General features: G+C 37.3%; 1 protein-coding gene across 2 annotated transcripts in view; it reads right to left on the bottom strand.

The window, feature by feature from the left end:
• Nucleotides 1–476: 476 nt before the first annotated feature.
• LOC141607867 (heparanase-like protein 3) overlaps nucleotides 477–16,185 on the bottom strand; it is a 34,199-nt gene continuing 18,490 nt past the window's right edge. The window contains exons 4-9 of one of the 2 annotated variants that reach the window (XR_012526958.1): nucleotides 9,782–9,930; nucleotides 9,249–9,482; nucleotides 8,069–8,258; nucleotides 7,588–7,837; nucleotides 1,242–1,341; nucleotides 477–899 (exon numbers count right to left, since the gene is read on the bottom strand). Coding sequence is in view for 1 of the 2 variants with exons in the window: in XM_074427235.1 (XP_074283336.1) it covers nucleotides 585–899; nucleotides 1,242–1,341; nucleotides 7,588–7,713; nucleotides 8,069–8,258; nucleotides 9,249–9,482; nucleotides 9,782–9,930 (1,114 nt within the window). In the remaining variant the exon portion in view is untranslated. The remainder of the gene's footprint in view (nucleotides 900–1,241; nucleotides 1,342–7,587; nucleotides 7,838–8,068; nucleotides 8,259–9,248; nucleotides 9,483–9,781; nucleotides 9,931–16,185) is intronic. The other variant, XM_074427235.1, reaches the window with a different exon arrangement.

Genomic DNA, 16,185 nt, shown 5'->3' with positions numbered 1-16,185 from the left:
CTATTTCTTTAATCTTTTTGTTTATTTCTCCTAGTTAAACGAATTATCTTATTTTCCCTAAGTACTCTTTATTTGCAATGATGAACTTTCATATTGGCATGATTACTATTTATTTTAGTATGAATTTTATGGAACATAACAACTTAACTGATTATTTTTTCAGTTGTCATCATGGTTATGACTTAGATGTCATTATTTTATATATTTTTCTAAAAAAACCAATATACTTTTCTATTATGATATTAGATATTATTATGTAATTTTTTTTGTCTGTACATTATAAATTATAATGGGACAACTCGAACAATAACTAATTTTTCTAAAAAAGACAAACTTCGAGAAATTAGATAGGAGGATATTCAACAAAGAAATCCAAATAGTGAGACAATACCTCTTAGAAAAGATGTATAAAATTTTACTCTTAGAAACATGATAAAATTTCAGCGCTTCTAAAATTAGATCTAACTTTGTCCCTGTAATGAACCCTTGTAAATTTTCTTTGATGAATCAATGATTATTTCATACAAATATATGAAATCTAGAATCATCAGAATTTCCAAACTCACTTCTACATCTATCTATTTTTATACCTTACAAGCAAGTGCGAAAATGCCTAAAAATTGCACAAACACATAGGAGTAAGGAGCAACTTCTATAGGTTTTCCAGAATCAACTCTTTGAGGTTCCAGTTGAGGGATGTCATTCGAAGAAGTTAGTGATAAAACTTGTCCATTTAAAAGTATTGTTTGGCTTTGATAATCTCCATTTGGAGATGTTAAATGATACTCTTCTCTCTTAATACCTTGTTTTGAAGAACTCGTGATTGAACCGTCTTGTGTCGAAACACTTATTTCGTAGGCCTTGTCCTCTATGTTGAGTATAAGCAATGTAATTCCTCCCTGCATTTAGTTATATAATATGGTTAGTGGCCAATATTAGTTGGTTGTCTTAGTATTAACAGCTTTATTCTTGCAGATGCTAATTGTTTTTCCAGTAAAATTTGTTGATCTCGCCACTTATGATTTATTCTGAAACGCGGTAAAATTATAATGATCTAAGGTATGTGGATCTTTAAAAGAAGTGTATTTTTAAGATAGTTTCACTCTATGTTTGTTGAGGTAAAGTGGTAAGTGAGCGACTTTTTTGTAGTCATTAAAAGGTGAAGCTTATACATCATAACACATATCGTAAAAATTTTGTCATTTGAAACCTATAAAATAATTAGTGATGAAAATTCTTACAGACTGCCTCGAGCAAAGAGTGTAGGCGCGAATTTTTGGTGGTCCATATACTTTTGTTTGTAACACCCTTTTTCCCATCAAACGATGCCAAAGTAAAGAACTACAAGAAGCAAGCAGTCCACGTTTATTAGTCTATATCATCATTAAAAAAAAATATAAATGATTCTATATATAAGTGATGCATTATTGTGAATTGCACACATTTTATTTTATTTTGGGGAATATTTATGTGTTTATGTAGAATAAATTGTAGTTTGCACATTTTTAGTGTTATAACAAATTGTACCCAACATATTTTATATGATAATACTTGACACCTTTGAAAAGGACCTCATAAACATATTTATCTACATTTGTCATTAAGTTTATCGAGTTACATATTTTAGAAACTAAACTGAGAGTGTTTTATAAGTGTGACTGTTGTGGTACTGCATGTGACCTACTGTAAACCTACAGGGGTTAACATATAATACACAAAAGGTTAGAGAAAAATAAAAGTGTCGTATTAAGTAAATTTAGGTTTAAAGGGGTTAACACATAATACAAGTCATTTTAACTCTTTATTACTAAAAGAATTGTTGATTTGTATCTAATTAATATTGTGACTGTTGGAATCCACGAGTAACGAAAATGTTAGCAGTGCTAAGAAATATACATTAATACCTTATTTTATGCAAAGCTTTATTGTTACAAATTTAGTAGGCACTTCCCCCTTTTCCCTCTTCAACTTTAACTTTAATCAATTTTTTGATTTCCCCTCCCTCTCCTCTATCCTTAACCAACCTTTACTTAACCCCCCCCTCTACCCTTTTTCTCCCCCTCTCTCCTTAATTCAAATTCCTCATCCTTCAACCCTCCAAAAAATGTCGAACCAAAAACACCAGGCACAAGACGACCCGAACCCGTTTATCCTACCGGCACCACTCCCCTTCCTTGTCCCAACAACCTACATTCCACCCTCACCCCTGTTCCAACCCACACTACCACCACGAAAAAATACCACCCTTCTCCTCTTCCACCCGGAAGCGAGTCCAGAGGACTTCTTCCAACCCCCACCCCTCACCCATCCAGAGATACCTATCAACGAGACCACCTTCACCTACGAACGTCGCCTCGTCTCGCGTCAAGTAACCGTACCCAACCTCAGGTCCATCCTTGCAAACCCGTACAACCCGCCACCCTCTTGCAAAAACATTTGTCTCATAAACACCCGGATGCTCTCGGGTTGCCTCCACCCGGCCCATCTACCCGACCTCTCAGACTTACCCAATCTGCCCCCGGTTCTAACTTGCTTCTTGATGTGGTTTCTCAATCACCATCATCACCTTCACCCGTCCCTGGTTGTCCCACCGAAACTGCAATTTCTGATGGATTCTATTCCCACCTTGCCTCGATTGAGAAAAATTTATCTATTGAATTCGACATCCAAGGACCTCTGGGTAGCGAGCTTCGCGAATGCGAGTGAACTTTAAATCGCCAACCGCCTGAAAGCTCTGGACTTATGGTGCAGCTGGGACAGGATGCCAAACACAGTGCACAGGAAACTTCTTTTAACATTGTGCGAGCTGAGAAACAACCCCAATCCCTCACTTCCAGGCCACGGGTTAGACGTGGACGTGGCAGTGGCAGAGGCCAGCTCGAGAGCTCAAACAGAGCTAAGTGACCTGTTCTCTGTCCCTCCAAATATGAATATATTATTCTGGAACTGTCGGGGTATTGCGAGGCCCTTTTTCCGCACCCACCTTGCCTACCTTATCAATGCTCATAACCCCACCATTGTCATCCTCTCTGAAACCCGGGTTACCTCCCCAAACTCTCTGACCATTGTGCGCAAGCTTCCTTTCGACTCGTTTGAGGTTCTGGATCCGGTGGGCTTCACTGGCGGGATAATCATTTTGTGGAACTCGGGAAAGGCAACAGTTACTCTTCTCAACAAACACAATCAACTCATTAATGTGGTGGTTCAGGTACCCCTTACTTCCTTTAATTTTCTCCTTTCTGCTATCTATGTTAGTACAAAATTCCGTATTCGTCGAACACTTTGGACCGAGCTCGTGAACATGTCTGACACTCATAACCTCCCTTGGGTTTGCTTAGGAGACTTCAATGAAGTCACTTGCCCCTCCGACAAGCTTGGAGGCCGTGGAATAAAACTGAACAGAACTGACTTGTACAAAAATGCTCTTGACTCTTGCGACCTCATAGACATCGGGTTCTCTGGACCCAAGTTCACATGGACCAACAAAAGGCGTATTAACCCCATTTTGTAAAGACTTGACCGGGTTTGGGTGAACCAGTTGTGGCTTGACCAGTACCCCAATTCCCATAACCTTCACTTGACTCGTCTCTTCTCGGACCATTGCCCTATCATCCTTAAAACTTCCCTCCCCCCCCATCCCGTGATTAAACCCTTCAAATTCGAGGGATTCTGGAACCATGATCCCTCCTTCCTCCCCCTTGTTTCTTTGACCTGGCCCTCCCTGCCCGGCTGCCCCCCTACTAAACTCACTAACCTTGGCCTCACCCTTACTGACTGGACTGCCGCTACCTTTGGTAGTCTTCCAAAAATGAAAAAGGAACTTTCCTCCCGCATCCTTGGGATCCAGAAAGACCTTTGTAACCACCCCTCTTCTAGGTTCCTCATTGACCTTAATGACTCTCTCACCCATGACCTCAACTGTGTCCTAGACTTTGAACATCACTACTGGAGAGATAGGTCCCACATTAGCTGGCTTACTGATGGGGATCGTAACACTTCCTTTTTCCAGAAATCTGTCACCCTTCGTAGATGCTTCAACCGTATCCTTTCCATGACTAATGATGTGGGTTCCATCATCTCTGGTCATGACGCTCTCAATAGTCATATTATTCACTATTTTGTCAATCTCTTTACCACTGAGAAAGATTTCACTCTCCTTCCCCCTTCCTCTAGTTCCCTTAGTTCTGGGACCACCTATGTCACTATCTTCATGATTCCCTTTGATGAGGAAATTAGGTCTGCTCTGTTTTCTCTCGGCTCTAACAAAGCCCCCGGACCCGACGGATACCACGCGGGTTTTTTCAAAAGATGTTGGGACATCATAAAACCTGACTTCATCCCCTTTATTAAAAATATTTTCTCAACAAAAATTGTTCCTTCCTCCATGAACCAAACCATTATCTCCCTTATCCCTAAGATCCCCTCCCCTCAAAAAATCCCAAACTTCCGACCCATTAGCCTTTACAACACCACTTACAAGATGATAACAAAAATTATTGTTAGCCGTCTTAAGCCTCACATGCACAACCTCATCTCCCCTAACCAAGGAAGCTCTGTCCCTGGTCGAGGGATTGATACCAACTTCATCATTGCCTCGGAGATTCTCCACTCCATGCACTTCTCCAAGAGTAACCTGGGTTGGTTTGTCCTTAAGCTTGACCTTGAAAAGGCCTTCGACAGACTTGAGTGGGACTTTATTAGAACCTGCCTTCTTGAGGTCAACATCGACCCTGACACTATCTCCCTTATCATGAGCTGTATCACCACGGCTTCCGCTCAGGTTAACCTTAATGGTACCGCTCTTGACAATTTCCTTCCCTCCAGGGGTATCCGACAAGGCGACCCCCTCTCTCCCTACATTTTCATTATTTGTATGGAGGCCCTCTCCCGTCTCATACATCAGTCTTGTCATGACAACGATTGGACCCCTTACCCCCTCGGGAAATGGGGAGCCGCTTTCTCCCATCTTCTCTTTGCTGATGACATCCTCGTCTTCGGAAGAGCTTCTGAGAAGAATCTCTGTGCCCTCCAAGACACCATTCTGTCCTTCTGCTCCGCCTCAGGCCAAAAAATTAACTGCCTCAAAAGCAAAATCATTTTCTCCAGGCACACCTCCCCCTCTGATGTCCACCTCTTTGAGGATGCCTTAGGCATCAAAAAAGCTAACAACCTTGGAACCTACCTTGGCTATCCTCTTCACGGTAAAAAACCTAAAAGAGCTAATCTCCACTTCATCCTCGACAACATCCAAACCAAACTTGCCAACTGGAAATCCCGCTTTTTATCCAAAGCTGGGAGAATCTGTCTCATCAAATCCACCCTCAATGCCATTCTCAGCCACACTATGCAGTGCATTCGCCTCCCCTCCTCCATTCTCCGCGACATTGATAAAATTACCAGGAGCTTTCTTTGGTCTAGCCAGTCTTCTAGGAAACTCCACCTTGCCAATTGGGATCTTGTTACCCTTTCCCTCTCCTTGGGTGGACTGGTTATTAAGGCCGCCAAGCTGCACAATGATTCCCTTTCCACTAAACTGAGCTGGAAAATCCTCCTTGACAAATCCTCCCTTGCTGCCAAAGCCTTACACAGTAAATACCTTACCCCCCGTCCCCGTTCTTTCTCCTATGGCTCCCATATTTGGAAAAATGTGGGAATTGGGTGGGGCTTCCTCAAGAATAATCTCACCTGGTCTATAGGAGATGGCTCCACTATCCGGTTGTGGGATGATCCTTGGACCAGTCTGGGGCCTCTCTGGGCTGTCATCACTGGCCCTCTTAGTTTTACTTCCTCTACTGCGAGACTTTGCACCATTATCACAAATGGAACTTGGTCTTTTGACTCCCTCGACTTTGAGCTCCCCGACCATATTACCCATATCATTTTCTCAATCCCTATCCCTTCCTCCCCTCGAGGTGACATCATCTCCACCTCCCTTGCCCCCAAAGGCAAGTTCTCTGTGGGGGGACACCTACCATCACCTCTCTGGACCTCCAATCACCCCCTTGCCACCCAGCACCCCTCTTTCCCCGGACTTGTCCTGGCTGTGGGACCTTCATACCCAACCAAGGATCAAAGTTTTCCTTTGGCTCGTGTGGTGGAACAAATTACCGCACAAGGCTTCCCTCTTTGCTAGAAACATCATCTCTTGTCCTTCTTGCTCTCTCTGTCACAATCCCTCCCTCCCTGAGGCTTCTCTTCACGTCCTCCGTGACTGCAGTTTCGCCTCTGATTTTTGGGCCTCACTTAAAGTCCCAAATTCTTTCTTCTCCCCTGACCTTCACTCCTGGATCTTTGATAACTGTAATTCCTCTTCCCCTAGCTGGAACACCCTCTTCACTTTTGCCATCTGGCGCCTTTGGCTGAGGCGCTGCGACCTAATCTTCTCCTCTTCTAACCTTTGCCCCTCTCCTTCTTTCTGCGCCTCTATTTTCTCCCAAGCCTTTACCTGGACTAGAGCCAATGACCGCACCCCCGCTGCCCCGTGCACCGGTACCACTCCCCTTGATGCCTTTAGCTTTTCTATTAGCTGGGCCCCTCCGCCGCAGGGTTGGCTTAAAGCCAACGTTGATGCGGCCCTTTCTCCCTCTTCTTGTTTAGCCAGTTTGGGGTGTGTCATTAGAGACTGTTCTGGGTCTTGGGTTTTAGGGTGGTCACTCCGCTTCCCTGGGAGCGACCCTTTCCTGTGTGAAGTGCTTGCTATCCGCGATGGGCTTTTACGTTCTAGTGTCCTTGTGAACAATGTTTTGATTGCGTCTGATTGTCTGGATGCCGTTAACTCTATCTTGCAGTCTACTGCCCCTTGTGGTCCTTATACTAACATCATCCTTGAGTGTAGGGCCGTCTTGCAGGACTCTCCCCATTTGAAGCTGATTTTTGAGAAGGGGACTGCTAACCGTGTGGCGGATGCTATTGCACATCACTCCGTCCATGATATTAGTTCTCTTTTAGGTTGTTTTGAGTGGGCTCTTGCCCCTCCTTTTGTTGTTGAACTTTGTACTAGTGACTCTGTTTTGGCCTCTGAGCCGTTATCCCCCGACCCGCCCTCGTGATGTACTCTAAACTTTGTTATTTTTAATGCATGTTCCTTTCATCCAAAAAAAAAACAAACGGAATAGCCTATGTAATATTGGTGGTTTTGGGCAAGGACGCTAAAAAGGTAATTGGCAAACTGATTGAAAAACTACTAGACTTGTATGAGCAAGTAAATAAAACACAAATAAATCTCATACAAGCAACTAATTAAATATTGTATTTATCAAATAAAGGAAATGCAAAATTTGATAATATATACATTTCAACTTTAGAGATAAATTACTACGATGAACAAAAAATATTATGTGGAACTTAAACACAAGCATCAAACCCACAACGGCCAGGTGAAATTAACGGATTCCAAAACTAGTTTTAATACTTATATTACATCAAAAAATTATTATGTAAGTCATAAAATTTAAAACGCTCAGAAAAAAATACACGTAAGGTCAATCAAAATTAACACGATTATGCAATACTCTTATATATCTTGAAGTATAATCACAACATACAAGCAAAATTGTCCAAGGTAAATGTTGCATAAGCATATGTTACCTGTAATAATCAGGATTGGGCACAAAAGTAGTGGTGTTTAGTAGACCATAATGCCCTCCTATCAAAGCCTGTCTACAAAAGGTTTTGGTGTTATAAGAAGCTGCCATTCCTAGTTGATCCAAGTACCTGTTTGTTTTCCGTAGCAAATCTACTATTAGTATTAATATTCCACCGCCTTCTTTACTAATCCAAGAGAACGACAATTAAGTCTCGAAAATAGTGGCATGGCATGGGTATAAGTTGGCTTGCCCTGTATTAGATAAAAATATGAATATCTAAATTAAATTTTTGATATATTTTACTGTCATTTTATTACTTTGAATCTTGATGTCATCACTGATCTAGGACTTTCTATACTAACTAACCATCTTCATTTTTTGTAATCTTCCTTTTTGATAATATAAAATTAAGTTATGAATAAATTGTCGTGATAGTACCAACATGACTACTACGTAACCAAGGATTATAACAATTCCCTTACCAAAATCCGGAAACAAATGAATCAGTGACGAGATGACGCCCGCCATGCCAAGCACCACCTGCTTCACCAACCCATGCCACAGTTATACTCCCTGCACTCTTCAACATATTTTGCAAGTCTCTGAATACTGGGTTTAAGGTATCCAAGAATGTTGGATCAAGTGCCCTCTCCATTAGGTGCTCATCTTCACCTATATTGTTGCGGACAAAAGATCCTTTTTACCAATTATTTTTAGCTTACATAAGCCATGTATTATATGAAAAAAAATTCATTTCAAGTTACAAATAGAAATTAGAATAATAATAAATTATTATTATGTATTATTATGTAATAGAGCCCTCTTATTTTGACTCATTTAATATTTTTTATGAGTGTGATGATACTCAATTGTTCAATATATTACAAAAGCAGGATTTTTGAAATCTATCTTATTTTTACCATAACTTAGACTACATCTCATGTAACAACATAACCATTTTTTTATGAATCTAGTAGCAAATGCACGATTTTGATATTGGGGAGCCGGGGGCATTTTTTTACTTCAATACCATCTTGAAAACATTTTAACAACTTGGAATTTGCCTCATTAAACAATGTTGTATAGAGTAAAAAGAAATTGAAAAATGATTAGTCTTCAAGAATTTCTTTTCATACTAAAAAAAGTTCTATTTTGGTTTTTAAGATGATTATTTCCTTAAGGTCAAAAGTTCAAATCTTCCTAACATTTTATTTTTAACTTAGATTAAGAGTAAATGTATGGGTTAAGGCTCAAACTCATAAAAAAGTATATTTAACAAAATATTGAAACTGTAAGAATGAAACTCGGTATTCTTGGTTAAAGTTCTTAGTATCAAACCAACTAGACCACTTTAAATTTTTTGCCTTTACCTGATAAGAGTAACAATTTATTTCTGGATTTATTAGGGAGTGACCATCCCCTTAAATCCGCCCTAGTGTAAATCTAATAGCTATATTTTTACCAAGCGCATACTAATTAAACCCTCTAATAACATATTTAAAGACGATATTATTTATGCTCCACCAATCCATCTCAATCATCTATTTTTCTTTGGATAAACTACCCGTATTATGAATAAAAAGGCAAACGATTGAAGAGAATGGAGGGAGTAACACTTTATTTCAGTCAAAAATAAAAAATATTATAAAATTAGTAACCTACCAGGGCCAAGATTATAAACATGATGGGTAATAACGGGAAGGGTTTTAGCAGTTTTATTGATAAATTCAGAAAACCAAGCAGGTGCGTTGAAGAACCCTCCAGGAGCTGCTACAATGGGGTTTTTGTTTGAACCTTTATAAATCTCCTCTAGGACGTTTTGGAGGGAAGCCACATCTTTTGCATATTGATCAGCTAGAATAGTTGCTCCTACTCCAGCTCCACTTAATTCATTTCCTAATCACGTATAAGAACACAATAATATTATTACTTACGCCAAAATGTCAATTGGGTTAGTATTGATGGTTCCAGTCTCGTTGGATTTTGGCCAGGTCGTTATAAATGAATTTATGATATCAATTTATAAAATTCAGGTATGTAATCTATATCCCTAGTCGTCATGATTCTATTTTTCTTCACCAAAACATGTACTAGTTTTATTAGATAAGATTTTAGATAATTTGAATTGAATCAACTCGAATCATCACTGTTCATATATTTATGGATAACGAATAAGATGGAGGGTTCGTTCTTACCAAGCTCCCATCCAATCAAGTTATTGTAACCTTTATTGAAAGAATATTTTATAAGAGACTTGGCATTACTAGAGTCCCAAGGTCCCATTGCTAAGCTATTTATGACTTTCTTCCCGTAAAGAGCGTTCAGACCGAACATTACTTCTACACTGCAACACGACAAAATAACACTCAGTATTAGTTGACATACCTATCTGTAAATCGTAGATTTAAGAATAATAAAAAATAAGACACTGCTTAAATTAGAGCCGAACATCTATATAAATTAGGATCAAATGGAGTTGAGAATTAAATCAATCTCATACAAGTTTATTACTCGTGATGTAAAATCTTATATGTTCACTTTTTTTATATATACTCGTGAATATATATATATATATATATATATATATATATATATATATATATATATATATATATATATATATATATATATATATAGGTAGGTAGGATCCGGTGAGAACGAGCATTCGGTGAGAACGGTGAAAACGAGCTAAACTGACAGACTTAACTAAAACATCACGTGTAAGTTGTAACCGCGAATCTCAAATATATCACTCTATTACCAATAAATCAAATCAACAATTCAACACCATGCCTACTACCACCGCACCACCACCACCACATATTTCTGACGAACACCTCCAACCGCTGACAATCATCTCACCGCACTTTCGCCGTCGAGAAACTAAACAGCCATCGTCGCCCCATTTTAAATCTCCAAATCTTTCTCTGGCCTGAAATCGCGTCAAACCAACAATAATAGCAACTCGGAGGACGTCAATGGAGTCACTGCCGGCGTCAATTGAGGTCCGACTCATTTCCATTTGTATATTTTTACTCTCACTGTCCTTTCCTTTGCCGGACACAATCAACGTCTAAAGACCAACAATAATACTCGGACAAAAATCAACATCTAAAGATCTTACCACCATCACTTCATTAGTTTTCCATCTATTTTAATGTATCTAGATTAAACTTTGATGTATATAAACACTATTTTAATGTATCTTAACCTAGATACACAAAATTATTTATTAGGTACATCAAAATTGCTCTCAGATACATCAATATATAAACCACATACACTGATTTCGTTTAGCTCCAACAGTGTTACAGTGATGAATCTAATAGATCTAAGTGACCAACAGCCGACCAAATCTGCTTAGTCGATGGTCGACTACAAATAATAGGCTGTGTAGGTCGTGGTGGTGCTCTGATGTTGGAACTCGTCGGCGGTAGCATCCGCCATCCGGTAATTAAGAAGATGATGATAATGTTAATGTGTGGCTGACATTAATGGTTAGCAATGGCGATTTCAAATGGGATTGATAATTGAATAACAACTACTTACAAAACTGAGAGAGATTTGATTACGAAAACTAAGCTAAACAAATTGTGGTTGAGTGAGCGCCGTTCGTCGTTGTCATCATTCGATTAACTTGAATTTTGACAAAAAAGATGAATTGTATGTTGCGATTAAATTGGGAGAAAATTGGGTAGGGAGATTGAAGTGTGCGAAAAAAATGAGAGGACAGAGAAAGGAATTTGGACAGAATAGTGGGTTATACGTAAAAGCTAATTGGATTGTGTGCTAGAAAGTCGTTGAATTTTTTTTTTTTAATTCAATAATTGTAGGTCGTTCTCACCGAGTGTTCGTTCTCACGGATCTTAAATATATATATATATATATATATATATATATATATATATATATATATATATATATATATATATATATATATATATATATATACATAGATTTGGGATCCGGTGAGAATCACCTACATTGTGAGAACCGTGAGAACTCCACCTTATGGATTTTTTGTAAAAGCTAATGACAAATTTGGATTCGGCATAGAATTTTATGCCTAGATAACATATTTCTTGATCCAAAAAAAATATATTATTGACAGAAATGGAGACGAGAAATATTTTATTAATTTTCATGCACCTACTACTCATTTTTATGTATCTAACAATTTGCATGCACCTAGAACTCGTTTTCGTGCACCTAGAGCCTGATATTTTCATGCACCTAGTAATCATTTTCACGCATGTAACAATTTTCATGTGCGTAGTATTCATTTTCGTGCATCTTTAGCCATTTTAGTATACCTATTTTTTTTGTATATTAAGTTTATATTTTGTTCATAAAATCAATAAATTGTGATTAGCTATACTAAAAATGTGTTTCAATAAACTAAAATAAGGGTAAATGATCCATCAAAACTTTCGGAACAAGATTTGATGATTTCGTAAGGGTTCTCACGGTTCTCATTATGTTAGTGGTTCTCAGGATCACGAGCATATATATATATATATATATATATATATATATATATATATATATATATATATATATATATATATATATATATATATATATATATATATATATATATATATGAGCCGCACATTTAGCTACACAATCCTCGAAAATTTGCGCGCGATCCTTTTTTTTTAGCCCTTAGATTTCTTATTTGTACTCATGTATTTTCATTTTTATTTTTTTGTTTCATTTAGTACTGCAAGACTACTTCATGCGTGTCGAATCTTGGAGTCTCGTTTTTATTTTATGATACGTCTTTAGTTGTTTAAAAAATGTATTGCTATTCTACACAATCAATGTATCCTGCTACCAGAACCAAAATATCAAATTTGTCTCTATGAAAGGTGCTAGTCAATGAAAACCGCTTCTCATCTTTAAGCTTGATATTGCTTGTCTCTTGCTTACAATAATCGTATTGCTATATATATATATATATATATATATATATATATATATATATATATATATATATATATATATATATATATATATATATATATATATATATATATAGTAATAAGATCAAGTGAGTCCATGTCTTACATTTGAGTCCATAAGTCCTCTTTAGGGCCATTGGATGAGGGAGATGGGTGGTTGAGATTAAAAGGGAAAAAAGGTGATTAATTAGCCAATTTAACACTTTCTCACTCTACCCTTACTAATCCTCCTAATTAAAAACTAATTCACTATATATAATTTATTTTTACACTTACTTATCTCTCATCAACACAATTTCACTCATTTATCTCTCAAAAACCTCTCATTTCTCAAAAACCAAAAAAATTCAAAATCTGAAAAATTAAAAAAAATTCCCTTCATTTTCCTCTCCCACCCACCCCCACCGGCCCTACTACCGACCACCACCCTGAACCTCCATCCCCCCACCACCCACCCTCACCTACTCACATCCACACCCACGCCCACCACTGCCTCCCTCCTTCACGCCCACCACGACCTTCCACTGCCTCCTTTCACGCCCACCACGACCTTCACGCCCACCACGACCTTCCTTCACGCCCACCACGCGCGCCACCACTGCCTCCCTCCTTCACGCCCACCACGACCTTCCACCGCCCTCCCCTTCTCTTTTTTCCAGATCTGTCGCGTCTTTTTTTTTTTCTTTTTTTTTCTTCTTTTTTCTTCTTTCTTCAAAGTGACGTGAATGTGGGTTTGTTGTTTTCCAGTTTGTTTTATTTTTGTTTTGTTTTTTAGTTGTAGATGTGGGTGGGGTTGTTGTTGTTTTTTTTTTCTTCTTTCTTCAATCTCACGCCCCATTTCTTTTTTTTTTTTTTTTTTTTTTCTTGTGACTTTTTCTTTACTTTTTTCTTTTTCAGATCTACTTTTTAGAGGTTGGGTTCTTTTCTTTGCTTTTGTGTTTGTTTATGGGTGTGGACGTGTGGTTGCGTTTTCTCTGTTTTTTTTTTTAAAATTTCTTATCTATTTTTGTAAAATAGGATGGTGGTGGTTATTGTTGTAAAATATGATCCTAATATCATTTTTTTAAAGACGAGATGAGGTAGGAGGAATTATATCATTTCTTTGGTATATCTTCAACAAATGAAGATAAATACTAAAATCTGAGTATATTTGTGTTAAAATTACAATTTTCTGTTAAAATTACAATTTTCTCCATTAGAATTACACTTTTTGTTGTTAGAATTACACTTTTTTCTGTTAGAATAACACTTTTTTAGGCTAAAATTACACTTTTTGTTGTTAGAATTTCACTTTTTTCTGTTAAAATTATACTTTTTTCTGCTAGAATAACACTTTTTTCGGCTAAAATTACACTTTTTGTTGTTAGAATTACACTTTTTTCTGTTAGAATTACACTTTTTTCTGTTAAAATTACACTTTTCTTCCTTAAAATCACACTTTTTCCTGTTAAAATTATACTTTTTTTTTGCTAGAATAACACTTTTTTCGGCTAAAATTACACTTTTTGTTGTTAGAATTACACTTTTTTCTATTAGAATTACACTTTTTTCTGTTAAAATTACACTTTTTTTCATTAAAATTACACTTTTTTCTTTTAAAATTATACTTTTTTCTGCTAGAATAACACTTTTTCTGCTAAAATTACACTTTTTGTTTTTGTTAGAATTACACTTTTTTCTGTTAAAATTACACTTTTCTCCGCTAAAATTACACTTTTTCTGCTAGAATTACACTTACTACTATTGGACTAATGTTACACTCTCCATGGACATATTATCATATTCTCATTGGAATAATGTTACACTCTCAATGGACTAAAATTACATTCTCAGTGGACTGAAATTATACTTTTCTGGAGTAAAATTACACTTTTCTGGACTAAAATTACATTCTCCTTGACTAAAAATAACAATCTCATTGGACTGAAATTACACTTATCTGGACTAAAATAACACTTTTTGTCATTAAAATAACACTCATAAAATGCTAAATTACAATAACTTGTGATAAAATTACAAAAATTCAAAATATTATTCGTTAAAATCACTCGGAAAAGATTGAAGTAAAACTTGTAAAACGCTAAATTCTCGAAAATATTCCTTAAAATTACACTTTTTGCAGTTAGAATTACACTCGTAAAATCTTAAAATGTCGAAAACTTGTCTCGAAAAAAAAAACGAAAAAAATCAAAACAGGAAAAATGTTAACAAAATTTTCATAAACTTTGAAGTATAAGACAAAATATGGTGTTAATTGTGTATGATAATGAATTAGTGAATGTATTATTAAAACTAGAGAGAGAAGTGAATTAATTAGTGTTAAGTGTGTTTTTTGCTTTCAATCTCAACCTTCCACCATGCATGATCTAAGGGTTGTGGGAGGGACTTATGGACTCAAAAAAAAAAGGGACTTAGAAGAACTTGACACTATATATATATATATATATATATATATATATATAGTACTAGAATCATATAAGTTATCCCATTTCCCTTGAGTCCATAAGTCTTTCTTAGAGCCATTGGATGAGGGAGATGGAGGGCTGAAATGGAAGCTAAAAATGGTGGTTATTAGTCTAATTAACACTCTATCTCTCTACTCACCCTAATTAATCACCCTATCCTAATTAACTACTAATCTAATATATCTATTTTTTCACTCTCTCACTTCTCTCCCAACTAGGGATGGCAGTGGGGCGGGGACCCGACCCAGACCCTTCGGGTCGATCCTAATGGGTCCGGTCCGGGTCTAAAATTTTGAGACCCGAACGGGTCTGGGTCGGGTATGGGTCTTACTCTAATATTTCGGGTCTGAGTCCGGGTCTAATTTATGGGATCCAGACCCGACCCTAGACCCATATAATTTTAAAAAAAATAAAAAAATTTAAATGCAACAAATAAACACAACCACACACAGCCGTTCCCCATATCCCATTTCTTCTAACCCTAAAACTCTCAAACCTCACTCACTTGAAACTCTCAAGGCTCACTCACCATTAACAGCACTCCCCGTCCTCCTCACCCTCTCCTCTCATTCTAACATACACCCACAAATCATCAACCTTAATATTGGCGACCAACAACCACAAGACAGACGACAACGAGACTAGATCTGTGAGCGATGTTCGACGAACATCCGCTGACGGCTTCGCCTAATATTAGCTTTAAGGTTCTGCAATTAGTTTACATTTAGATCTTCAATTTGTCTTTATTAATCGATTTGTAATCTTATTGTTGTATTTGATGGGATTTGTTTAGTTTTCATACAATTAGTTTAATTTCTTAGCAATTGTTGTTGTAAATTGATCTTGTGCAAACAACTGGGTTCTCTTCCATTCCAAACGTGCATTCAAATGCACAAAACGAATTCTATACATAAATTATTAATGAAATTATTATTAAAATAAAATTAAAAAAATGGGACCCGTGGGTAGACCCGGACCCGACCCTTACCCATCGGGTCCGGGTATGGGTCTGCCAATTTTGGACCCTAGCGGATTAGGGTCGGGTCTGGGTCCAACGTGAATGTGATGGGTCCGGGTCCTACTGGACCGACCCATTGCCATCCTTACTCCCAACCCACACAGTTCAATCATCTCGTCCATTTTTCTCTAAAAAAATCCAAATAAATCAAA

Source organism: Silene latifolia, chromosome 1 (assembly GCF_048544455.1).
Source record: "Silene latifolia isolate original U9 population chromosome 1, ASM4854445v1, whole genome shotgun sequence".
Classification (NCBI taxonomy): Eukaryota; Viridiplantae; Streptophyta; class Magnoliopsida; order Caryophyllales; family Caryophyllaceae; genus Silene; species Silene latifolia.
The sequence above is the reverse complement of the archived record's forward strand: the minus strand, read 5'-3'. Positions and strand labels throughout refer to the sequence as shown.